The sequence below is a fragment of the Macaca thibetana genome, chromosome 11 (genome assembly GCF_024542745.1).
Source record: "Macaca thibetana thibetana isolate TM-01 chromosome 11, ASM2454274v1, whole genome shotgun sequence".
Taxonomy (NCBI): Eukaryota; Metazoa; Chordata; class Mammalia; order Primates; family Cercopithecidae; genus Macaca; species Macaca thibetana.
In genome coordinates this window covers 47,639,462-47,665,543 of record NC_065588.1, presented here as the reverse complement: position 1 = coordinate 47,665,543, position 26,082 = coordinate 47,639,462, and the positions used below count along the sequence as shown (strand labels likewise).

The 26,082-nt window shown below is 47.1% G+C and overlaps 1 protein-coding gene across 1 annotated transcript; it reads left to right on the top strand.

The window, feature by feature from the left end:
- On the top strand, positions 1–26,082 carry SMAGP (small cell adhesion glycoprotein). The gene is made up of 5 exons (XM_050749989.1): positions 1–91; positions 135–377; positions 1,313–1,384; positions 24,599–24,676; positions 25,323–26,082. Exons 1-5 carry the CDS (start codon positions 1–3, stop codon positions 25,499–25,501), a joined length of 663 nt encoding a protein of 220 aa, XP_050605946.1. The 3' UTR covers positions 25,502–26,082.

Genomic DNA, 26,082 nt, shown 5'->3' with positions numbered 1-26,082 from the left:
ATGGGACTGATCCCAGTTAGCCCGCGGCTCCAATCTGGTCCGCCGCCACCCCGAGCCTCGGGGCGAGAGAGGAAGCGGCTCCGGATGGAGAGTAAAGTGACAATCGGAGAAGGGCAGGCTGCCTTTCCTCCCAGGGGAGCCGAGGGGACCTGCAGAGGGCGGTTTCTCTCCGCTTTTCCTGTCCCACCCCGTCGGCCTGCCCCCCACCCCCTCCGGCCTCTGCGCCAACCCCGCGCGCGGCCCGCGGCTTCCTCCTTTCGGGGTCCTCGTTCGGCCTCTGCCGGCCTCCGCGACTCCGCGGTGCCCGCCCCCATTGAGTTCAAAAGGACGCGCGGAGCGGCGCCGGCCCTCCCCCGGCAGCCCGTCGGACTGGAAAGGTGAGCACTAGGGGAGGGCGGGGGCGCCGGAAAGCCGGGTCGCCCACACTCGCCTCAGCCACCTCGGCCGCGGCAGGAACCGAAACCCGGAGCGGCCGAAGCTCAGCGCCCCGCTGGGACCGAGGGTCGCGGCGGCTGGAAACGCCGCTCTCCAGCGCACCGGCCGCTCCCAGCGCAGCGCGCTCTGCCGGGTGCTGGTAACGCGGGGGGCTCCGGGCGGGGACGGGGGCGGGACCGCGGGGCGAGGACCAACCCAGCCCGCCGCGTCCACCCTGCGTTCGCAGGGGCGTCGAGGGTCTCCGGGACGCGAGGCGCGGGCAGGAGCCAAGTGAGGCTCGGCAGGCTGTGCGCGGGCCGCGCCCTAGACGGCGAAGGCAGGCCCGGACGGGGCGGCCAGCCTGGCGTCCCTGCGTCCCAGGCGGGCCAGAAGGCGGCCCACGGCCCTCGCCTCCCGGTCCCGGCCCGGCTACCGCGCTGCGCCCAATCCGCTCCGGAGCCTAGGCGCGGGTCCTGACCTTCCCGGCCCTCTCCTGACACCTGGTGGATGGCGTCACCAGAACTCCGAGCTGTGGAACCCTAGGGTACCTGTTACCGCGCTTTGGCGAAACTGGGTCCGCTGCTGATTTGCGAACCTTTGCCTGACTTTCTCAGGCCTTGAGAGATCTCCGAGGTAAATTTGGTGGCCCATTGAAAGGATCGGGAGAGAGCGTGTGAAGGTAACACCCCGGTAAAGTGCACGTGGCCTCAGACTGCTCCTGTGGAGAGCCGTTGGTACTTGGAGCCTGAGAAGATACTCAGGGAAACCAGAAGTGGGCAAGAGGAAAAGGGGAAGGGACTTGGGAAAACTTGGCACCAGAGGCGTTTCTGGGACTTCCAGGACTCGAAGCCCCAGGGGCTCACCCGCTGCATTCCTGTCTTTGCCCCTTTTCCTACAGATCTGCCTCTTCTCCAAGGAACTCAACCACTAGTGACAATGACCAGCCTCCTGACCACTCCTTCTCCGAGAGGTAGGCGAAGGCCTTTCCTAATCCCAGTGAGAAAGAATTGTTCAACATTCCCTTCCCCAGACCAGTCCTGGAAGCCTCAACCCTGGTGGGAAGACTCCCGCCTCTCTCCGCCTGTCTCACACGGGAAAGGCCTGGGAGGAAGCAGGAACTCTAGAGTGTGCCCCTTAGTACTGTTTTAATCTGAAGTCACATGGACATGGTGACTTCACTACCACTTAAAGCTTTGTAACCTCGGTTTATCCAATGATTTTATGTCAGTAATCCCAGGACTTTGGGAGACTGAGGCAAGAGGATCTCTTGAGGCCAGGTGTTTGAGACTTGCCTGGGCAACATAGTGAGACCCCCATCTCTAATTCAAAAGAAAGAAAGAGGCCAGGTGTGGTGGCTCATGTCTGTAATCCCAACAGTTTGGGAGGCCGAGGTGGGCGGATCACCTGAGGTCAGGAGTTTGAGACCAGCCTGGCCAACATGGTGAAACCCCGTCTCTACTAAAAATACAAAGAAATTAGCCAGGCTAGTTTTTTATTTTTAGTAGAGAGATGGTTTCACACCTGTAATCCCAGCTACTCAGGAGGCTGAGGCATGGGAATCACTTGAACCCAGGAGGCGCAGGTGAGCTGAGATTGTGCCATTGCACTCCAGCCTGGGCAACAGAGTGAGACCCATCTCAAAAAATAGGGAGGGAGGGAGGGAAGGAGGAGAGAGGGAAGGAAAGGAAGAAAGGAAGGAAGGAAGACTGATTATTTTATAAGCCTAAAGGAAGGGCTTTACTTTCATCCCTCTAATAATTTATAGCTATGGCAAAGAATGTAGCAGAAAGCCTTATAGTTAAATGTGGAAAAGGAATCTTCAAAGATAACAGGGAAATCGTTTTTTAAAAACCTGCTAAAGATAGTATTTCTAACCTCTAAGCTCCAGGTTCATCATTCACAAAATAGGGAAAATAGTACCTATCTTATGATTTATGAAGAATAAATGAGACAGCCCATATAAAACACCTAGAAGAGTGTGCAGTATCTCGTAAGCACTCAGTCACATTGGTTATTAGTACTGAGTGCTTGTTAGAAACTCATCTTTCGGCTGGGCGCAGTGGCTCAAGCCTGTAATCCCAGCACTTTGGGAGGCCGAGACGGGCGGATCACGAGGTCAGGAGATCGAGACCATCCTGGCTAACACGGTGAAACCCCGTCTCTACTAAAAAATACAAAAAACTAGCCGGGCGAGGTGGCGGGCACCTGTAGTCCCAGCTACTTGGGAGGCTGAGGCAGGAGAATGGCGTGAACCCGGGAGGCGGAGCTTGCAGTGAGCTGAGATCCGGCCACTGCACTCCAGCCTGGGCGACAGAGCGAGCCTCCGTCTCAAAAAAAAAAAAAAAAAAAACCCATCTTTCCCTTGAAAGGGATTCTGCTGGCTTTCTAATTCCATTTCTCTGATGATACAGACCCAGCATCATAACCTCATTGTTCCCTGAAGGTGTGTGGAGGCCGGTCTCTACTGCTCAGCACTCTGAGAATGGATGCCCACCTTTTAGTTCATCATCAGGCTGGGCCGGCCAAACTATCAGTTATTTATTGACTATTCTCAGCATGTGCTAGTTAGGGAGAGGAACAATGGTTGGTCTATACACCTTTGTCTTCCTATACATGGTCACATTTGTCATTAAGACAGACATTCCCTGCTTTTACTGTGTAGAAACAGGTGAGTGACAACACCAGTGGAAGTCTAAGACAGTGTCCTCTGTGACTGGTAATGCACACAATTCAGACTTTTAGTTTTCTGGTGAAAAGAGATAAAAGAGAGAAATGGCCGGGTGTGGAGGCTCATGCCTGTAATTCCAGCACTTTGGGAGGTCAAGGCAGGCAGATTGTTTGAGCTCAGGAGTTCGAGATCAGCCTGGGCAATATGGCGAAACCCCGTCCCTACAAAAAAATTTTAAAAATAGCCGGGCATGGTGATACACACCTGTGGTTCCAGCTACTCCGAAGGCTAAGGTGGGAGGATCCCTTGAGCCCAGGAGATGGAGGCTGTAATGAGCCGAGATCATGCCACTGCACTCTGGCCTGGGTGACAGAGCAAGTCCCTGTCTAAAAAAAAAAAACTTGGGGGGGTACGGAGAGTGGGGAGAAATGGGTCAGCAAAGGCTTCATGAGTAGGCGAGGAAGGGATCTGAGTCTTGCCCTTGAAAGATGGACAAGGTTCGTACTGGCAAAGGGGCGCAGCAGGTATCTTAGAGAAGGGTGGAATACCTTTTCTATGTGTATCTGCTCTAGATAAAGGTAGAATACTTCATACCATGTGTGAAGCTACAGAAACAATTTACCCTGGAGGATGTTCAGGAAGCGGGTGGGCAAAGGACCTCCAGAATAAGCCTGCCCACAAGGGAAAAAAGGCGATACCTTGGTAGCTAGCTGAGGGATTAGAACCTCGGCAAAGCGGAACTGTTTACATTTTTAAAAATTTTATTATTTATTATTATTATTATTGTTGTTGAGACCAAGTCTCGCTGTGTTGCCCAGGCTAGAGTGCGGTGGCTTGATCTCAGCTCACTGCAGCCTCCGATCCTGGGCTCAAGCAATTATCCTGCCTTAGTCTCCCTAGTAGCTGGAATTACAGGCGTGCGTTACCACGCCCAGCTAATTTGTGTACTTTTAGTAGAGACGGGGTTTCACCATGTTGGCCAGGCTGGTCTCGAACTCCTGGCCTCAAGTGATCTGCCTGCCTCAGCCTGCCAAAGTGCTGGGATTACAGGCATGAGCCACCGTACCTGGCCATTTTTTCTTTTTTTAAAACTTACAGTAAAATAAACATAGTACAGGTATTACCATTTTAGCCACTTTTTCGCAGGTAGTTCAGTGGTGGAGTAGTCCCCGCTTTTCCACAGGGGATTCATTCCAAAAGCCCCAGCGGATGCCTGAAATCTCAGATAGTACTGAACCCCATCTGTACTACGTTTTTTCCTGTACATACATACTTAGGATAAAGCTTAACTTATAAATTAGGCACAGTAAGAGATTAACAATAATAAAATAGAACAACTATAACAATATACTGTAATAAGAGTTATGTGAAAGTGGTCCCTCTCACTTAAAATACCTTATTTACTATAGATCTTAGAAACCTCAGTATACAATTCTTTTTTTTTTTTCTTTATTAAGTCAAGAACTTTAACCTTTTCACTTAAAGGAAGCACTTCTTGTTGGCATGTCCAAATTGCATCACCATTCTTGTGCTTTGGGGCCATTGTCATGTAAAATAAGGGTTACTTGAACACAAGTGTGGTGATACTGTGACAGCCAACTACTAAGCATTTATAGCATGGATACAAAAGGATGATTCACTTTCCAGGCAGGATGGAGCAGGGTGTGAGATTTCATCATGCTACTCAGAACGGCACATAATTTAAAATGTATGAATTGTTCCTTTCTGGAATTTTCTTTTTCTATTAAATTTCTATTTAATGTTTTTGGACTGCAGTTGACCGCGGGTAACTGAAACCTGGGAAAGCAAAACCACAGATAAGGGGGGACTACTGTATTTTTTTTTTGAGATGGAGTCTTGCTCTGTCGCCCAGGCTGGAGTACAGTGGCACGATCTCAGCTCACTGCAAGCTCTGCCTCCTGGGTTCACACCATTCTCCTGCCTCAGTCTCCCCAGTAGCTGGGACTACAGACGCCCGCCACCACACCTGGCTAATTTTTTGTATTTTTAATAGAGACGAGGTTTCACCGTGTTAGCCAGGATGGTCTCGCTCTCCTGACCTCGTGATCTGCCCGCCTCGGCCTCCCAAAGTGCTGGGATTACAGGCGAGCGCCCGGCCCTGGGGAGACTACTGTATTAAGTAATTCGTGTTCCTCACCACCATCCATCTCCAGAACTTTGCCTTCCCAAACTGAAACTTGACACCCATTAAACACTGATTCCCCACTCCCCTGGCAGACACTGTTCTATTTTCTGTCTATATGAATTTGACCGCTCTAGGTACTTCATGTAGGTAGAATCATACAACAGTCCTTTTGCGTCTGGCTAACTTCACTTAGCATAATATTCTCAAGGTTCATCCATACTGTAGCATGTCCCAATCTCCTACCTTTTCAAGGCTGAATGATATCGTTGGATGTGTATATTACGTTTTGTTTCTCCATTCATCTATGATGGACAGTTGGGTTGCTTCCACCTTTTGGCTATTGTGACTGATGCTGCTTATTATAAACATGGGTGTACAAATATCTTCTTGAGACCCTGCTTTCAGTTGTTTGGGATGTATACTCAGAAGTGGAATTGCTGTATCGTTATAATTCTGTGTTTAATTTTTTTGAGGATCCACCATACAGCTTTGCACAGCGGCTGCACCATTTTATATTCCTACCAGCAGTGCATAAAGGTTTCAGTTTCTCTGCAACCTTGCCAACACTTGTTACTTTCTGTTTAATAGTAGTCATCATAATGTGTGTGAGGTGGTATCTCACTGTGGTTTTGATTTGCATTTCCCTAGTGATAGTGATGTGGAGCATCTTTTCATATACTTATTGACCATTTGTACATCTTTGGAGAAATGTCTATTCAAGTCTTGTCCCATTTTTTAGTTGAGCTATTTTGTTATTGTTCAGCTGTATATTTATATCCTTTAAAAAAATTTTTTTTAAATTGATTATTGAGTCAGCCCTCTCTCTCTCTTTCTCTGTCTCTCTTTTTTTCCGAGACTGAGTCTTGTTCTGTCACCCAGGCTGGAGTGCAGTGGTGCAATCTCGGCTCATTACAACCTCTGCCTCCTGGGTTCGAGCAATTCTCCTGCCTCAACCTCCCTCCTGAGTAGCTGGGATTACAGGCGCACGCTGTCATGCCCGGCTAATTTTTTGTAGTTTAGTAGAGATGGGGTTTCACCATGTTGCCCAGGTGGGTCTCGAACTCCTGAGCTCAGGCAATCCACCTGCCTCGGCCTCCCAAAGTGCTGGGATTACAGGTGTGAACCATTGCGCCTGGCCTCTCTTTTTTTTTTTTTTTTAAGAGATGGGATCTTACTCTGTTGCCCAGGCTGGAGTACAGTGGCACAATCCTAGCTCACTGCAGACTCAAACATCTGGGCTTGAGGGATCCTCCCACCTCAGACTCCTGAGCAGCTGGGACTGCAGGCATGCACCATCACACCTAGCAATACAGTCTATAAAGACTTCCTAGAGGAGATATCCTTCAGGAGCCTTGAAAGTAAGGGCCACATTATGACTTTCCTAAACCCTGGGCACTTTTGTCTTTGTGGGCTCCTCCTTCACTTAAAAAATATTAAAAATCATATTTTACAACTATCAGTGTAAGGAAGAATATGATAATATAATAATTAATATTTATAATTAGTAATTCACATAACAGCCTTAATATTTCTTTGACCTAAAATTTTGGTTCTCTTCCTTCTGATTATAAAAGAAATGAAAATCACTTAAAACATTTTCATGGGCCTTTAGAAGCATTGTGGGCCCAGGGCACTGTGCCTGTTGTGCCTAGTGCATAAGTCAGCCCTATTGGAAGTAGGGCAGTGGAACTGTGCCTTGTGGGCTTTGCCCACCCTGCCAGGTAAAGCTTATCTCTTGCCACCAAATAATTGTACCAGCTACTGCCTAGGTTGTCCTTACCCTGTATTAGACACTTAGCATTTTTCTTTTTTTTTTTTTTTTTAGACGGAGTCTCGCTCTCTCGCCCAGGCTGAAGTGCAGTGGCGCGATCTTGGCTCACTGCAAACTCCGCCTCCCGGGTTCACGCCATTCTCCTGCCTCAGCCTCCGTAGTAGCTGGGACTACAGGCGCCCGCCACCGCGCCTGGCTAATTTTTTGTATTTTTAGTAGAGACGGGGTTTCACCGTGGTCTCCATCTCCTGACCTCGTGATCCGCCCCCCTCGACCTCCCAAAGTGCTGGGATTACAGGCGTGAGCCACCACGCCCGGCCAGCATTTTTCTTTATTTTATTTTATTTTATTTTATTTAAAACAATTTTTTTGTAGAGATAAGATCTTGCTATATTGCCCAGGCTGGTCTCAAACTCCTGGCCTCAAGTGATCCTCCCATCTCAGCCTCCCAAAGCAGCATTTTTCATTGCACTTATTCCTCACCACAACCCTGTGAAACAGGTTTTATTCTCATTTTACAGAAGGAGCAACTGAAGTTCAGGGAAGTTAAGGAGTTTTCTTTTCCTTTTTTTTTTTCCGAGATGGAGTTTCGCTCTTGTCGCCCAGGCTGGAGTGCAATGGCACAATCTCGGCTCACTGCAACCTCCGCCTCCCAGGTTCAAGCGATTTTCCTGCCTCAGCCTCCGGAGTACCTGGAACTATAGGCACCCACCACTATGCCCAGCTAATTTTTTAAATTTTTAGTAGAGATGGGGTTTCACCATGTTGGCCAGACTGGTCTCGAACTCCTGATCTCAAGTGATCCACTCACCCCCACCTCCCAAAGTGCTGGGATTACAGGCATGAGCCACTGTGAAATTTTCAAAAATTAAAAAAATTTCCCAAGGTCATGCAGCTAGTAATGGCAGAGGCAGGATTTTATGCCAAGTCTGATTTACTGCAAAGCCTGTGTTCTTTCTGTCATGATGGACTGCTCCCAAGGTCTCACTCCACCCAACTCGCTGGTGCGCATGAAAGAGAAGGCAGAAGAAAGGGGGCCGAGTTCCAGTGTGGCTTCCCATGGAAAGAACTGGGGGAGCCACCTTTTGTTGGACAGGTCTAGAGCAAATAAGTAGGCTGGCAGACTCAGGTGGCAAAAGATCTGATGTCTCAGTGATAAGAGATTTAGCTCAGCCTGGGAACAAGGGCCACAAGAAAGCCAGCCGGTATCTGGGTTAACAAAAAAAAAAGAGTGAGTAAACAGAATAGATCTTGAAGGTCATTTGCTATTGGTTAGGATTTGGGTGGGGCCTTCAATCTTATGGTCCTTTGTCCTGACATTCCACTTACAAGAAAAATGATGCTACAGTCTTTCCAAACCTGAGCAGGGAAAGTTTGGAAAGACTGTAGTGCTATTTAATAATAATTTCTTTGTTTGGACAAAGAAATGGGAAAGAAATGGGGTAGAAACAGGAGAGAATGGAGGAAAAGCTATAAGCCATTTCCTTCTTTTATGCCAGCTTTCCTGAACTTAGTTTGTTTTGTTGTTGTTTGTTCTTTTTTTCTTTTTTTTTGAGACAGGGCCTCAATTTCACCCAGACTGTAGGGCAGTGGCTCAATCACAGCTCACTGCAGCCTCAACTTTCCCAGACTCAGGCGATCCTCCCACCTCAGCCTCCCAAGTAGCTGGAACCACAGGTAGCGTGCCACCATGCCCGGTTAATTTTTGTATTTTTGTAGAGACAGGGTTTTGCCATGTTGCCCAGGCTGGTCTTGAACTCCTGGACTCAAGCGATCCTCTGGCCTCAGCCTCCCAAATTGCTGGGATTATAGGTGTGAACCACCTTGCCAAGCATGTTATTTTGTTTAAAAGGTAATACATGCCCCTCAGAGAATAACTTTCTAGACCTTTTCTATGTACAAACATATATATGCATATTTATAGGGTTTTTTAAAGTTACTTAAAAAAAATATACAGAGAGACAGGGGTCTTGCTATGTTGCCCAGGCTGGACTCAAATTCCTGGCCTCAAGCAATCCTCCCACCTCAGCCTCCCAAAGTGCTGGGATTATGGGTGTGAGCCACTGCACCCTGCCAATTTACTTTTTTTTTTTTTTTAAACAAAGATGCAGTCCTACTAGACATACCACCTGGCAATTTGCTTTTTTCATCTAACCGTTTATCCTCTCCCAGTAATATTGTACATCTCATATTTTTTTTTTTTTTTTTTTTTTTGGAGACGGAGTCTCGCTCTGTCGCCCAGGCTGGAGTGCAGTGGCCGGATCTCAGCTCACTGCAAGCTCCGCCTCCCGGGTCTACGCCATTCTCCTGCCTCAGCCTCCTGAGTAGCTGGGACTACAGGCGACTGCCACCTCGCCCGGCTAGTTTTTTTTTTTTTTTTTTGTATTTTTTAGTAGAGACGGGGTTTCACTGTGTTAGCCAGGATGGTCTCGATCTCCTGACCTCGTGATCCGCCCGTCTCGGCCTCCCAAAGTGCTGGGATTACAGGCTTGAGCCACCGCGCCCGGCCACATCTCATATTCTTTTTAGCAACTATTTCTACAATGGATGGCCTATAATTTATTTCATCATTCCTCTCCAGATAGACATTCTAAGTATGTCTGGATTTTTTATTTTAAAATTTGATTTCAATGAGAATTCTAATAGAACACTTTCCATTTATAAAAATTCAAAAACTAAGGCTGAGAGGGGTTCTGATGCTCAGCTAGTTCAACTAGCCATTCTATACTAGAATTCTCTCTCCAAGATGCTGCCTTGCTTTTGTCCAGTTTTGCTCTTTCTTCTGTTGGGGAGACATCTGTCTTTTCGAGTTTCTGCTGTTTGTTCTCTTGTACAGGTCATGCCTTGGCGTATTAGAAGACAGAATTTAAGTTCTAGGCTCCCTTTTTTCTCTGGGCTTTCTCTTGCAAGCTTTCCTTATCTGACATGGTTTGCCTGCTCACCTCAAAATTGTGACACAGTGGCTCATGCCTGTAATCCCAGCACTTTGGGAGCCGAGGTGGGCAAATCACCAGGTCAGGAGTTCGAGACCAGCCTGGCCAACATGGTAAAACCTTGTCTTTACTAAAAATACAAAAAATTAGCTGGGCGTAGTGGTGGGTGCCTGTAATTCCAGCTACTCGGAATCGCTTGAACCTGGGAGGCAGAGGTTGCAGGGAGCCGAGATCAAGCCACTGCACTCCAGCCCGAGTGACAGAGTGAGACTCTGTCTCAAAAAAAAAGAAAAAAAATAAGACCGGGCGCAGTGGCTCACACCTGCAATTCTAGCACTTTGGGAGGCCAAGGTGGGTGTATCACGAGGTTAGGAATTCGAGAACAGCCTGACCAACATGGTGAAACCCCATCTCTACTAAAAATACAAAAATTAGCTGGGTGTAGTGGCATGCGCCTGTAATCCCAGCTACTTGGGTGGCTGAGGCAGGAGAATCGCTTGAACCTGGGAGGCAGAGGTTGCAGTGAACCAAGATCGCACCATTGCATGTTAGCCTGGGCCAGAGAACGAGACTCCATCTAAAAAAAAAAAAAAAAAAAAATTAGCCGGGCATGGTGGTGCACGCCTGTAACTCCCAGCTACTCAGGAGGTTGAGGCAGGAGAATCATTTGAACCCAGGAGGCGGAGGTTGCAGCGAGCCAAGATCTGCAGTGAGCAGAGATCCTGTCTCCAAAAAAAAAAAAAAGAAAAGAAATCATGACACCCAGATGAACTCAGCAGTCTAGGAGTGGTACAAAGTAGAGCAGTACTGTCGCCTCCATTTTTAGACCATATTTATATTACTGGTGCCTAAAATAACAGTAATTTAAAATTTTTTATGATTATAAAAGTAATTATTTATCATTGTGAGAAATTTGGAATATAAAGGAAAGCACATAAAACAAAACAAAATTCAGGCACACACCTGTAATCCAAGCACTTTGGGAGGCCAAGGTGGCAGGATCCCTTAAGGCCAGGAGTTCAAGACCAGCCTGGGCAACATAGCAAGACTCCCTCTCTACTAAAAACTTTAAAAATTAGCCAGGCATGGTGGCACACACCTATAGTCCCAGCTACTCAGGAGGATGAGGTGGGAGGATTGCCTCAGCCCACGAGTTCAAGGTTACAGTCATCTATGATTATATCACTGCATTCCAGCCTGGGTGACAGAACAAGACCCTGTCTCTAAGAAAAAAAGAAGAAAATCAAAATCATTGAGAATTCCACAACCTACCTGTAACTCCTGCTGCTGTTTTGGAGTATATCCTTCCAGTGTTAGTGGTTTTTTAGGGACCCCCCGTAAGTACTTTATATGTGATGCTGCTAAGCCATAGCTTCCCCATTCTTTGTGAGTAGTTGGCTTCCTGAACCTAAGAGCAAGGAATGTGTTAAATTCTCATCTTGTTCAATTTGGTGTGTTTCTTTAGACATTTGAAATGTGTCTATGTTTATCAGTTTACTAGTTGCCCCTCAGCTTTGAAGCCTTTAACAAATTTCTCAGGGCTGGGCGCAGTGGTTCACATCTGTAATCCCAGCACTTTGTGTTGTTGAGGCAGGAGGATCGTTTGAGCCCAGGAGTTCAAAACCAGCCTGGGCAACACAGTAAGACTCCATCTGTACAGAAAATTTTTAAATTGTTGAATCTTCCCTGGGTCTGCAGGATCTGCATTTACCCAAAGGGCATTCAGCTCAGCCTGTGTAGAAGGCACCAATAAAGCATAAGACCAAAAAAAAAAAAAATCTTGCAAAGAATTTGAAGTTCAATATGTATTTTTTGAGACAGGGTCTCACTCTGTCAGCCAGGCTGGCATGCAGTGGTGCAAACATGGCTCGCCGCAGCCTCAACTTCTCAGACTCAAGTGGTCCTCTTGAATCCTCCTCAGGGTTCAAGTATCAGCTATTTTTTTTTTTTTTTTTTTTGGTAGAGACAGTGTCTCCCCATGTTGCCTATGCTGGTTTTGAACTCCTGGGCTCAAGCAGTCCTCCTGCCTCAACCTCCCAAATTGTTGGGATTATAGGCATGAGCCACTGCACCCAGCCTTGGACTTTGTTATACTTGTTTTATTATTTAATTTTTTTTATTTTGAATTACATAAAGGCCTTATTTTGGCCCTCGCATGGTTTGACGTAACAATATCAATTCAAAAAGACTAAGGTTAAGCCCCAGTGAAAGAGTCTCTGTCTAGACTGGCATCACTTCATCCCTTAACAATCCATTACTGCCTCACTTAGGCCTTATAGCCAGTCTGTATTTCTCTACCTTGTCCACAAGGATATTATAAATAATCTTTTTTTTTTTTTTTTTTTTGAGACGGAGTCTCGCTCTGTCGCCCAGGCTGGAGTGCAGTGGCGCGATCTCGGCTCACTGCAAGCTCCGCCTCTCGGGTTCACGCCATTCTCCTGCCTCAGCCTCCGGAGTAGCTGGGACTATAGGCACCTGCCACCACGCCCGGCTAATTTTTTGTATTTTTAGTAGAGACGGGGTTTCACCGTGTTAGCCAGGATGGTCTCAGTCTCCTGACTTCGTGATCCACCCGCCTTGGCCTCCCAAAGTGCTGGGATTACAGGCGTGAGCCACCGCGCCCGGCCTTGTTTTTTTTTTTTTTTTTTTTTTTTTTGAGATGGAGTCTCACACTTGTTGCTCAGGCTGGAGTGCAATGGCGTGATCTCGGATCACTTCAACCTGTGCCTCTCGGATTCAAGCTATTCTCCTGCCTCAGCCTCCTGAGTAGCTGGAAATACAGGTGCCCACCACCATGCCCAGCTAATTTTTATATTTTTAGTAGGGATGGGGTTTCACAGTGTTGACCAGGCTGGTCTCAAACTCCCAGCCTCCATCACCTCAGGTGATCCACCTGCCCTCAGCCTCCCAAAATGCTGGGATTACAGGCATGAACCACTGTGCTTGGCCTATAAATAATGTTATGATGTTTTCTGATGCTATCTACTCTTGCAGCACCTTCAGTTCTCCTTAAGCCCCTCCCATCCTCACTCTCAACTGATTATCTTACATCCTATTTTGTAATTATTAATTAATTTATTTTTTGAGAGACAGGGTCTGTCACCTAGGCTGGAGTGCTATGGCACAATCATAGCTCACTGCAGCCTTAAACTCCTGGGCTCAAGAAATCCACCCACCTCAACCTCCCAAACTGCTGGACCTACAGGCGTGTGCCACCATACCTGGCTATTGCTTTATTTTTATTTTTATTTTTTTGTAGAGATGGAGGTCTCTCTATGTTGCTCTCAGCCTGATCTTAAACTCCTGACCTCAAGCGATCCTCCCACATTGGCCTCCCAAAGTGCTGGGATTATAGGTACAAACCACTGGGCCCAGTTAAGATCTTATTTTAGAATGGGTAGACTGGGCACAGTGGCTCACACCTGTAATTCCAGCACCTTGGGAGGCCAAGATGGGCAGATCACCTGAGGTCAGGAGTTCAAGACTAGCCTGGCCAACATGGTGAAACCCCATCTCTACTAATAATGCAAAAATTAACCAGGTGTGGTGGTGGGTACCTGTAATCCCAGCTACCTGGGAGGCCAGGGGCAGATAATAACCTGGGAGGGGGAGGTTACAGTGACCCAAGATGGCACCACTGCACTCTAGCCTGGGTGACAGAGCAAAGACTCTGTCTCAAAAAAAAAAAAAAAATTATTTTAACTTCAGAGGCCAGGCACGGTGGCTCACACCTGTAATCCCAGCACTTTGAGAGGCCGAGGCGGGTGGATTACGAGGTCAGGAGATCGACACCATCCTGGCTAACACGGTGAAACCCCATCTCTACTAAAAAATACAAAAAATTAGCCGGGCATGGTGGCGGGCACCTGTAGTCCTAGCTACTCGGGAGGCTGAGGCAGGAGAATGGCGTGAACCTAGAAAGCGGAGCTTGCAGTGAGCCGAGATCGAGATCGCACCACTGCACTCCAGCCTGGGTGACAGAGCGAGACTCCGTCTCAAAAAAAAAAAAAAAAAAAAAAAAAAAATTTAAGAGATAGGGTCTCACTATGTTGCCCAGGCTGGTCTTGAACTCCTGGTCCCAAACAGTTCTTCCACCTTGGCCTCTCAAAGTACTGGGATTATACAAGCCGCTGGGCCCAGTTAAGATCCTATTTTCTTGAGCAAATTAAAGTTCTCAGAAGAGAACTGCCAAAGGCTCCCACCCCCACCGTCAACCTGCCACCTGCGTTTGTGCCCATCTACTCTGCTTTCCCTCCTTCCAATGGCACTGTCTCTGCTGCTGTCCGCAGCCAGCCCCTCTGTGCTCTAGATCTCGTCTCTTCAAGGACTCTTGTACATCATCAGTTGTCCCTCTCATCTGAGTCATTCTTACCTGTATGCAAACATGCTGGCATTTCTCCTATCAGAAAAACAAACAAATTTGAACTCCCTTTCCCCTCCAGTCACAGCCTTATTTCTCTGCTCACCTTTACAGAGAAATTTTGTGTAAGCATGTATTTATACTTTGCCTCCAGTTCCTCTCCTTCCATTTCTTCCTTGAACCCACCCTAAATTACGGGTTTATATCCAGCACTTCACCAAAACTTCTCTTGTAAAGGTCATTTATGATCTCTGCATGGCAAAAGCTGTTTGGCTGCTACTCCTCAGTCTCCTTGGGCTCAGTCTTGGGTTCTCTTTATCTGCACTTACTCCTGGGTGATCTCACCCAGTCTATGGTCCTAAATATCTAATGACTTCAACCTCCAGTACCATATATATATATCTGTATTTTATATATATTTCTGGAGAGGTTGTTTGTTTTTGTTTTTTAAATAGAGATGAGGTCTCACTATGTTGCCCAGGCTGCTCTTGAACTCCTGAGGTCAAGTGGTCCTCTGTCCTCAGCCTCCAAAGGGCTAAGATTACAGGCGTGAGCCACCGCACCTCGCCTCCAAATTCTAGTCTTAACATCTGAACTTTGATATCTAGTAAGCAATCATGTTTCTTCCAAATTTGTTCCTCCCGCAGGCTTCCCCCTCTCATATAACTCCATGCCTTCATCTTTGACTCTACCCCACATCCAATCCTGTCTGTCTTTGTTTCAGATTATATTCAGAATCCCACCACTTTCTCACTGAGCTGCTGCAAAAGCAATTAATGCTGTCATGGAAATTAGGAAAAGGGACTGGGTCCGCTAGCTCACACCTGTAATCCCAGCACTTTGGGAGGCTGAAGTGGGCAGATCACTTGAGGTCAGGAGTTCAAGACCAGCCTGGCCAACATGGTGAAGCCCCATTTCTACTAAAAATACAGAATTAGCCAGGCGTGGTGGTGCATGCTTGTAGTCCCAGCTACTCCAGAGGTTGAGGTAGGAGGATTGCTTGAACCCAGAAGGTCGAGGCTGCAGTGAGTCATGATCATACCACTGCACTCCAGCCTGGAGGACAGACTGAGGCCCTGTCTCAAAAATAATTAAGTGAATAAATAATAAAGTAAAAATCTGATCAGTCTCTGCCCAAAAACCTGTAAAAGCTTCCTACCTCACTCACTGAAAAAGCCCTTACCTTGGCCTACAAGGCCTGTGTTGTACAGGCCTCCTTGACTTTCTCTGCTTCTCCTCTCCCCCTTGCTGCCACTCAGGGGCCTCCATGCTGTGCATTTAACAGGCCAAGCATGCCTGGCCCCGGGGTGTTTTTCAGTGCTGTGGACAGCCTTCCCGTGAACTTGCTGTCCCCTCTGCCTGGAATGTTCTTCAATCAGCTCTTTGCATGGCTGCCTCCCTCACCTTCTTTAGGTCTTCACTCAAGTCACCTCATCAGTAAAGCTTCCCCTGACAACCTTCTCTAAAACCACAACTCCACATCCCAGCTTTCCATCCCCTTTTCTGCTTATTTTTCTACATAGTGCTAATTCACATGTAATATAGCATACCTTTTACTTATTTATTTATTTTTACTTTTTTTTTGAGATGAAGTCTCTCTCTGTCACCCAGGCTGGAGTGCAATGGCACAATCTCAGCTCACTGCAACCTCTGCCTCCTGGGTTCAAGTGATTCTCCTGCCTCAGCCTCCTGAGTAGCTGTGACTACAGGCGCACGCCACACGCCCAGCTAATTCTTGTATTTTTAGTAGAGACAGGGTTTCGCCTTATTGGTCAGGCTGGTCTCCAACTCCTGACCTCATGATCTGCCCGCCTCGGCCTCCTAAAGTGCTGGGATTACAGGCGTGAGCCACCGTGCCCGGCCTTATTTTATTTATTGTCTGTCTTCCCCCTCTAAAAATGTAAATTGTATAAAGAAAGGGTTTTTTTATTGTGGTAAAATTATACATAACATAAAATTGACCATTTTAACCATTTTCAAGTATACAGTCTAGCAGTATTAAGTACATTCACGTTGTTATACCTTCACCAACACCACTACGCATCTCCAGAACTTTTGCATCCTCCCAAACTAAAACTCTATACCCATTAAACATTAACTCTCCATTTTCCCCTTCTCTAGCCCCTTACAATCTCCTGTAGTACTTTCTGTCTCTATGAATTTGATTACTGTAAGCACCTCATAGAAATGGAATCATACAATGTTTGTCCCTTTTTTTTTTTTTTTTTGAGACAGAGTCTCGCTCTGTTGTCTGGGCTGGAGTGCAGTGGCACGATCTTGGCTCACTGTAACCTCCACCTCCTGGGTTCAAGTGATTCTCCTGCCTCAGCCTCCCGAGTAGCTGGGATTACAGGCACCTGCCACCACGTCTGGCTAATTTTTGTATTTTTAGTAGAGACAGGGTTTTGCCATGTTGGCTAGACTGGAATGTTTGTCCTTTTGTGCCTGGCTTATTTCACTTAGTGTCATGTCCTCAAGGTTCATTCATGTTGTAGTATATGTCTGAATTCCTTCCTTTTTTTTTTTTTTTTTTACAGAATTTCCTTCCTCTTTAAGGATATGTTTATGCCACATTTTGTTTATCCGTTTATCTATTGATGGACATTTGGGTTGTTTGTTTCACCTTTTTTTTTTTTTCTTGAGATGGAGTCTTGCTTTGTCACCCAGGCTGGAGTGCAGTGGCGCGATCTCGGCTCACTGCAAGCTCCACCTCCTGGGTTCACGCCATCCTCCTGCCTCAATCTCCCGAGTAGCTGGGACTACAGGCGCCCGCCACCACGCCCGGCTAGTTTTTTTTTTTTTTTTACTAGAGACAGAGTTTCACGGTGTTAGCCAGGATGGTCTCAATCTCCTGACCTCGTGATCCGCCTGCCTCGGCCTCCCAAAGTGCTGGGATTACAGGCGTGAGCCACCATGCCCGGTCCATTTTACCTTTTATTTAGGTATTGCATAATGCTCCTATGAACATGATATGCAAGTATCAGTTGAAGTCCATTCATTTCTTTTGGATATATACCTGGAAGTGGGATTGCGGGATCGTACCCAGCATCCCAGCAATGAGATTGCTGGGTAATTCTGTTTACTCTTGGCAGGAACTCTAAAGGTAAGAGTTTTTGCCTGTGTTGTTCACTGATAGAAGCTCAGAGCCTGGCATAGAGTACACACTCAGTAAATTCTTTTTGAACTGTTTAATTTCCCTGTCTAAGAACCTAGAATCTCAGTCTAAGAAGGCTGTGCAGCTTGTCTGACCCAGCTTGCTCTCGGTAGTCCCATTCTGACTTCTAATGCTTGCTGTTTCAAGTTCAGAGCCCTCCAAACAGGCCGTGATAATGTGTTCTAGAACTTTGCTGGGGAATCACATCAAGCTCACCATTTCTTTGTGGAATCCACCTTCCTTCCATGGCCCCTTCAGGTTCCAGATCCCTCTCTCTTTCTCAGAAGCTCCTGTGTCACCAACAGAAATCCCATTTACAAGTTCTTGCAGTGCCCTTGGCTGTCATATCTGGTCCTTTTAGATCAGTCTGGTGCTTGCTGAGTTTCTTTGTTTCTGTTGAGCTCACTTCCCCCATGTCCCCAAAGGCTCCACTGCTCCTTAGTACAAAAAAATGATTCTCTTTGATAGGAGACAGAGGTGAAAAGGCCTGAGGGAATTCTGCTTTCTCTGTTACCTCCAGCCTGACCCCTCAGGCCCAAACAAGCCTAGCTTTTTCTTTGTTCTTGTTCCAGATATAATGCTTTTTAAATTGTCCTTCACAGGGTGCGGTGGCTCACACCTGTAATCCCAGCACATTGGGAGGCTGAGGAAGGCGGATCACCTGAGGTCAGGAGTCTGAGACCAGCCTAGCCAACATGGCAAAACTGTCTCTACGAAAAAAATACAAAAATTAGCCAGGCATGGTGGCACATGCCTGTAATCCCAGCTACTTGGGAGGCTGAGGCAGGAGAATTACTTGAACCCAGGGGGTGGAGGTTGCAGTGAGCTGAGATCAAGCCACTGCACTCCAGCCTGGGCGAGACAGTGAGACTTGATCTCAAATATAATAATAATAGGCTGGGCACAGTGGCTCACGTCTGTAATCCCAGCACTTTGGGAGGCCGAGGCGGGCGGATCACAAAGTCAGGAGATCGAGACCATCTGGCTAATATGGTGAAACCCTGTTTCTACTAAAAAATATAAAAAATTAGCCAGGCGTGGTGGCACGCTCTTGTAGTCCCAGCTGCTCGGGAGGCTGAGGCAGGAGAATCGCTAGAACCTGGGAGACAGAGGTTGCAGTGAGCCAAGATTGTGCCACTGCACTCCAGCCTGGGTGACAGAGCGAGACTCTGTCTCAAAAAAAAAAAAAAAAAAAAAAAAAAATCTGATGTAGAGTCTGCCTTCTTGCCATTGTTTAAATATTGAGGTAAATTTCTTTGCACCTTTCTTCATCTGCACTTTCTGCTTCACCCGATGGCTTCATATAAGTGGAAACCGACCAATAGCTGCATCTCAGCAAGGCATTCTGTAGAATTTTTTTCTTAAGGTCTTCCTGTTTGACTAAAATATTCTCTACTTGTGAGAAAGCTTGCTTTTGATCATGTTAAACATTAAAGGTATAAAGAGGATGGGGAGTCCTCTGAACCTCTTTTGGTTCTAGGGGCTGCTCAATTTTTTAAAAAGTAAAGAATAAATAACTGAAAATAAACTGAAAATAAAGAAGTTGCATATAAATTAACATGACTTCTGCATGACACTGACATCATTCCCTAAGTTACCTATCACCAGTCAGCCAGTTCATGTTAAAGAAGCACTTTGTAGCACAACTGTCTGTATTTAATTGTGATCGTCTGGTTTCCTCCCACCTTTATCCTTTTTTTTTTTTTTTCCTGAAATAGGGTCTCACTCTGTCACCCAGAGTACAGTGGCACAATCACACCTCACTGCAACCTGGACCTCCTGGGCTCCAGTGATCCTCTCACCTCAGTTTCCCGAGTAGCTGGACTACAGGTGTATGCCACCATGTCTGGCTAACTTTTTTTTTTTTTTTTTTGTAGAGATGGGAGTCTGGCTATGTTGCCCAGGCTGGTCTCCAACTCCTGGGCTCAAGCGATCCACCTGCCTTGGCCTCCCAAGGTGCTGGGATTATAGACGTGAGCCAGTGCACCTGGCCTCCTCCATATATTATTTAAAAAAAAAAAATAGAGGCCGGGCGCGGTGGCTCAAGCCTGTAATCCCAGCACTTTGGGAGGCCGAGACGGGCAGATCACGAGGTCAGGAGATCGAGACCATCCTGGCTAACACGGTGAAACCCTGTCTCTACTACTAAAAAATACAAAAAACTAGCCGGGCGAGGTGGCGGGCGCCTGTAGTCCCAGCTACTCCGGAGGCTGAGGCAGGAGAATGGCGTGAACCCGGGAGGCGGAGCTTGCAGTGAGCTGAGATCACGCCACTGCACTCCAGCCCGGGTGACAGAGCAAGACTCTGTCTCAAAAAAAAAAAAAAAAAAAATAGAGATGGTGTCTCACTATATTGTCCAGATTAGTCTCAAATTCCTGGCCCCAAGCAATTCTCCTGCCTCCACCTCCCAAAGTATTGGGATTACAGATGTGAGCCACCACACTCAGCCTAATGTACAAAGTAAGTTATTGTTGGTGATTGAACAGAAATTACTCATCTTCAAGCTTCTGACATACATTAATCTACTCAATGCTTTGTACATCCTAAATTCTCAAATGTTTAAAGAAAGCAAAACTAGGAACAACTGTATAGAACTCTAGATCCATGGTAGGAAGATGGATTGCAGCCCTGGGAGATTTGGGGAGGAAAGTGCATGGTGAAAGGTATGAAGTCATGACCAGGTAGATAAACTTCAGAGCTTCCCTTTGATAGGAGTCACAGTGTTGTATAACCTAATCTCAGAAGTTACATACCATCATTTTTGCCATAGTCTGTTAAAAGCAAGTCACCAGGTTCAACCCATATACCAGAGGAGAGGCATGCTCAAGGATGTCAATACCAGGAGGCAGAAATCATTGTGAGCCATCTCAGAAGCTGTATACCACACTCCCATTTCACAAATCAAGAAACTGAGGTACCGCCAGGCATGGTGGTGCATGCTTGTGTTCCCAGCATTTTGGGAGGCCAAGGCAGGAAGATTGCTTGAGGTCAGGAAGTCAAGGCTGCGGTGAGTCAAGATTGCACCATTGCACTCCAGCCTGGACAATATAGTGAGATCCTTGTCTCTACCAAAAGAAAGAAAGAAAAAAAAAGGCCAGGCATGGTGGCTCACGCCTGTAATCCCAGCACTTTGGGAGGCCAAGGCAGGTGGATCACGAGGTCAGGAGATCAAGACCATCCTGGCTAACACGGTGAAACCCCGTCTCTACTAAAAATAAAAAAATTAGCCGGATGTGGTGGCAGGTGCCTGTAGTCCCAGCTACTCGGGAGGCTGAGGCAGGAGAATGGCATGAACCTGGGAGGCGGAGCTTGCAGTGAGCCGAGATGGTGCCACTGCACTCCAGCCTGGGCGACAGAGCAAGACTCCATCTCAAAAAGAAAAAAAAAAAGAAACAGGTTCAGAGAGGTTTAGGAACTTCCTCCAGGTCACCTAGTAATATGCTTAGGCAGGATTCAAACCCAAAGCAACTCTCCCTTTTATTTATTTATTTATTTTTGAGACAGGGTCTCACTACTCTGTTGCCCAACAATGCAGTAATGCAGTGCTGGCTCATTGCAGGCTTAGCCCCCTGGGCTGATGCAGTCTTCCCACTTCAGCCTCATGAGTATCTGGGACTACAGGCACGAACTACCACACCTGGCTAATTTTTACTTTTTTTTTTTGTAGACAGAGTCTTGCCGTGTTGCCCAGGCTGGTCTCAAACTCCTGGCCTCAAGCAGTCCTCCCACCTTGGTCTCGCAAAGTGCTGGGATTACAGGCCTGAGTCACGATGCCTGGCCAGCTTTCCCTTTTAATGACTAAGCATATTAACAAAGTCACCTTAAATAATATTTAAGTAGTAGCTACTCTATGATGCTTACATGTTCTCTCATTTAATCTTCGCAGTAGAACTACAATGTTGGTTAATATAGTTCCTATGGGTAACAGATGAGAATGGATCAATGAATCAAATGTATAGGCCAGCCACAGTGGCTCACACCTGTAATCCCAGGACTTTGGGAGACCGAGTCAGGTGGATCACTTGAGGCCAGGAGTTCAAGACCAGCCTGGCCAACATGGTGAAACCCTGTCTCTACTGAAAATACAAAAATTCACTGGGCATGGTGGCACACACCTGTAATCCCAGCTTCTTAGGAGGCTGAGGCAGGAGAATCGCTTAAGCCAGGAGGTGGAGGAGCCGAGATCATGCCACTGCACTCCAGCCTGGGCAATGGAGCGAGACTCCATCTGAAATAAAAAATGTATACCTGTTCCAGACAAACTCTAAAACCATTTTTCCTCAGCTCTCACAACATAACAGTTAACACAGAAGACTTCTGTGACCCCAGGCCGGGCGCGGTGGCTCACGCCTGTGGTCCCAGCACTTTGGGAGGCCGAGGCGGGCGGATCATGAGGTCAGGAGATCAAGACCATCCTGGCTAACATGGTGAAACCCCATCTCTACTAAAAATACAAAAAATTAGCCCGGCAAGGTGGCAGGAGAATGGCATGAACCCAGGAGGCGGAGCTTGCAGTGAGCCGAGATCGCACCACTGCTCTCCAGCCTGGGCGACAGAGCGAGACTCTGTCTCAAAAAGACACCAAGTGGGTGTCTTCTCATCGATTCCGACATTATCTACCTGGAGCCAGTGTCAGATACCACAGGTCAAGGGCTGGGTCCCCAAGGCTCCACCTCCCTTCAGACACTAGTCACAAGTCCAGGCCTCCAAAACTTGTGACCAACCAGCTTCAAGTTGGAGTTCCCACCCCTGCCAACCCCTGCTTTGGGGTTCAATTAATTTGCTGGAGTAGCTCACAGAACTCAGGGAAACAATATGTTTACTGGTTTATTATAAAGGGTATTGCAAAGGATACAAATGAGGACATGTGTAGGGTAAGTTGTGGGGAGGGGGGGCGGAGCTTCCATGCCCTCCCTGGGTGTGTCACCCTCCGGGAACCTCTGCATGTTCAGCTAGTTGTTTTTTGGGGGTTTTTTTGTTTTTGTTTTTAGATGGTGTCTCATTCTGTCACCCAGGTTGGAGTTCAGTGGTGCGATCTCAGCTCACTACAACCTCCACCTCCTGGGCTCGAGCGATTCTCATTCCTCAGCCTCCCAAGTACCACACCACCACACCTGGCTGATTTTTTTTTTTTTTTTTTTTTTTTTTTTTTTTTTTTTGCTATTTTTGGTAGAGACGGGATTTTGCCATTTCCCAGGCTGGTCTCAAATTCCTGGGCTCAGGAAATCCAGCCACCCCGGCCTCCCAAAGTGCTGGGATTATAGGCATGAGCCACCATGCCCAGCCATGTTTAGCTATGCAGAAGCTTTCTAAGGCCAATCCTCTTGGGTTTTTAATGGAAGCTTCATGATGTCAGCATTCCTTTCCCAAATTCTCCCTCTGGAATGAGGATCTTATGACCCACTGTTGGAAAGGCAGGGGAAGATGAGAGTCCTGCCTTGGGGCAGGTGAAGGGAAGAGCAGGAAGAGGCCGGAGAGATTCCTTTTCCTGACACCCACATCCTAACACAAGGCTAACGGGCTGTGGGAATTAGGAGCCAGGAACTGTGGATGAAGACTTAGAATATGTGTGTGTGTGTGTGTGTGTGTGTATATATATATAAAACACCACAGTAACCATTTGCCCAAGGCCAGAGTGGTTGAGGGTACTACCATTCCTAGACAAAGAGCGGGGACCAGTGGAGAAAGGTTTGGCCTGGCCTTGGGAGGGGAAGTGCTCTGCACAGCCTGCCTCTGCTTTCTGTATTGCGGGACCAGGATGGTTCATCAGGCTTCCCTGGGCCTGCATGGAAAGACCCCTCAACAGTCTTGGCCCCTCTTAGCACAGGCCCACCTGACCACCACTGATGCCCTCATTTCACTTGCTGTGGATGGAAACCTGCATGTGTCAGGCACTGGATAGGAGTCATGCTCACACCACGCTCCAGCCACGCTGGCCTTTGAGTCCCCCAGTCTCAGAGCTTTGACCCAGGCTCTTCTCTCTGCCTGGAATGTGCCCCATCCCTGTTACCTGGTAAACTCTTACCCCTGCTTCAGCTCCCAGCTCAGATATTCCTCCCTTGGGAGGTCACTCCTGGCTGGAAGACTGGAAGACACTCCCTTGGCGCACACTTTCCTAAGTGCACTTACGGCAGCTCCTCACCGTGCAAGCTGTGGAGGGTGCTGTGGAGGGTGAGCCCTGGGAAGCTGGCCCGTGTCCATTTTGCTCGACCTTTCATCTAGCACACGGCCTAGCAAAGAGGAGGCAGTGGGTGAGTGTTGCTATTTGTGGGATGCCAGTCAGGTCGGGGTGCCTCCTGTGGGTGATGCCAGGGTCAGCCAGCCAGTTTTCCCCAGGAGACTTCTATCCTGCAGTAACCTCTACATTAAAGTGCTAATAGGAAAGAACAGAAGGGCTTCCTGACTTCCTCTGTAAACACTTAAAAGGGACTTCTGGAGACCACTCATTTTGTCATGTTCTGTCCCTGGGTGTAATGACTTTAGGGTGGGACTTTCTTGCGCTGAAGGATAAATAAACCCGTAGCAGGAGGGGGTGCAGGATCTATTTTAGGGTAGAGGAGAGGCCTGTTTCAGAACCTTTCAAATTGCAGGGCCTATCCTGGAAGTGTAGAAAAGGGTTTTTAATAGGAGAGGAGCACTATTTCATTATGTTAAAATAATGTTTACAAAGAGTCTGTAAGAATGCTGCAAGAAAATGCACATGCTATATAATATAATGTAAATATATGCGCATATACATCTCATTTGATCTCACTTATGTAAAAATATGCATTCCTAATAATGGCTTATCCTTACTGAGTTACTTATTAAATGTCACAACAACCTTTTAAAGTAGGTACTCTTACCTCCATTTTGCCGATACAGGTTAGTAAAGGACAGAGTTCATATTTGAAACCCAGTCCGTCAGGCTCTATAGCCCCTACTCTTAACCATTATATTATGCAGGGAGAAATCCATCAACATGTTGTCTTTGGGTGGTGGTTTATTTTCTTCTCTATTCTCCAGGATTTTCTATTTATATTTACTATAGAAGTTAAATGATAAACTTTTGAATAGCAAAGAAGGTGGGGTGGTGAAATTTGAAAGCCAAACATATGCTTTCAAACAAAAGAATTCACCCCATTTCCTTTTCCACTTTTCTACATTTTCCAGAACTGATGACCACCCCAATTTTACAGCCCACTGAGGCCCTGTCCCCAGAAGATGGAGCCAGCACAGCACTCATTGCAGGTAATAGACTCTGAGCCAACGCCAAGGGACCTTCTGGATCAAGGGCATCTCTCTCCGGAGAGAGCCTGACCAAATCCATTAATGGGCTCACCCTGGCATGCAAGTTATATTACACACACACACACACACACACACACACACACACACACACACACACACAGAGCTATAAAAGACTCAGAGGCTTCTGTCAGAGGCACTACCAGTAAATGACAGGTTGGGAGGTGGCCACAAATAGATATGCATACGGACGTTACACTCGAGTACATGGGTAGGGACGAGGATATATGTGGTTGGTTGAGTGGGTGAGGAAGAGGGGGAGGATCAGAGAAACCACTTCCTGTTAGGATAAGCCATTTCCTGTTCCCTCCTTCCCGTTTCTATAAGAATCAGGAACTGGTTTGGGAGGGAGTTCAGTTTTGTCAGAAATCAAAAGCATGTGTCCTTAGCTTAAGCACCAGCAGACTCCAGCTATTATGTGCCATGGAAATTGGGGTTGGTGGGGGAACATGGTTTGGATGGAAGTGGACACTAGTTAACGAAAACAAGAGGATCTTTATGAAAACAGTGACTAAATCAGATGACTCCAGGAATTACTGAGACATCCTCAATCCTGAAACATCTCTACATTTTCCCTCTCCTTTCCAAGTTGTTATCACCGTGGTCTTCCTCACCCTGCTCTCGGTTGTGATCTTGATCTTCTTTTACCTGTACAAGAACAAAGGCAGCTACGTCACCTATGAACCTACAGAAGGCGAGCCCAGTGCCATCGTCCAGATGGAGAGTGACTTGGCCAAGGGCAGGGAGAAGGAGGAATATTTCATCTAATGACTCCCGGGCCCCAAGGAGCTTATTCCTGGCTCCAGCGCTAACATATTGACTGCTTATTATGGGAAAGTTTTCTCTGAAACCAGGGAGAAGCATTGATTGATGTGGGCAAATCCAAGCTCCAGCCAGGTCGCAGTCCCAAATGCCGACATCACTGACTCCAGGGACCAGGGACATGGAGAAAGCTGTTTATGGTATCTTTAACCAGGCCCTCTTATCAGAGCTGGTGTTTGTGACTGGTCAAAAAGATGGGGCTATATGAGGGGACATCTGAGTATGTGCCCAGTCATCTTTTTTCACAGGTTGAAGGGAGAGAAAAGAGTGTTAGGGCCATTGGCTGCTCTACTCTGTCCCCTACCTGGTTACCTAGTGATAGCCCCAGTGGAGATAATGTCCATACAAGGTCTTCCCAGAGGCTGGATACCACAGTAAAAGGCCAGGCCAGGAGGGGTAGGAGACTCTGGAGATCTTACCTCCTGATAAATGTGCTACATCCCCTAATCTGAGCCCTTCCTTTCCGTGTTCCCCGACAACCTCATGCTTACGTGATTTTTATCCAAAATAAAATTTTTCATTGCTAC

What these genes read in the sequence shown, in the direction of transcription:
- SMAGP (XM_050749989.1), top strand. Translation starts at nt 1, where the DNA reads ATGGGACTGATCCCAGTTAGCCCGCGGCTCCAATCTGGTCCGCCGCCA. An exon ending in GAAGCGGCTCCGGATGGAGA is followed by an intron (nt 92 to 134) that starts GTAAAGTGACAA and finishes CTTTCCTCCCAG; the next exon opens with GGGAGCCGAGGGGACCTGCA. An exon ending in GACCACTCCTTCTCCGAGAG is followed by an intron (nt 1,385 to 24,598) that starts GTAGGCGAAGGC and finishes TACATTTTCCAG; the next exon opens with AACTGATGACCACCCCAATT.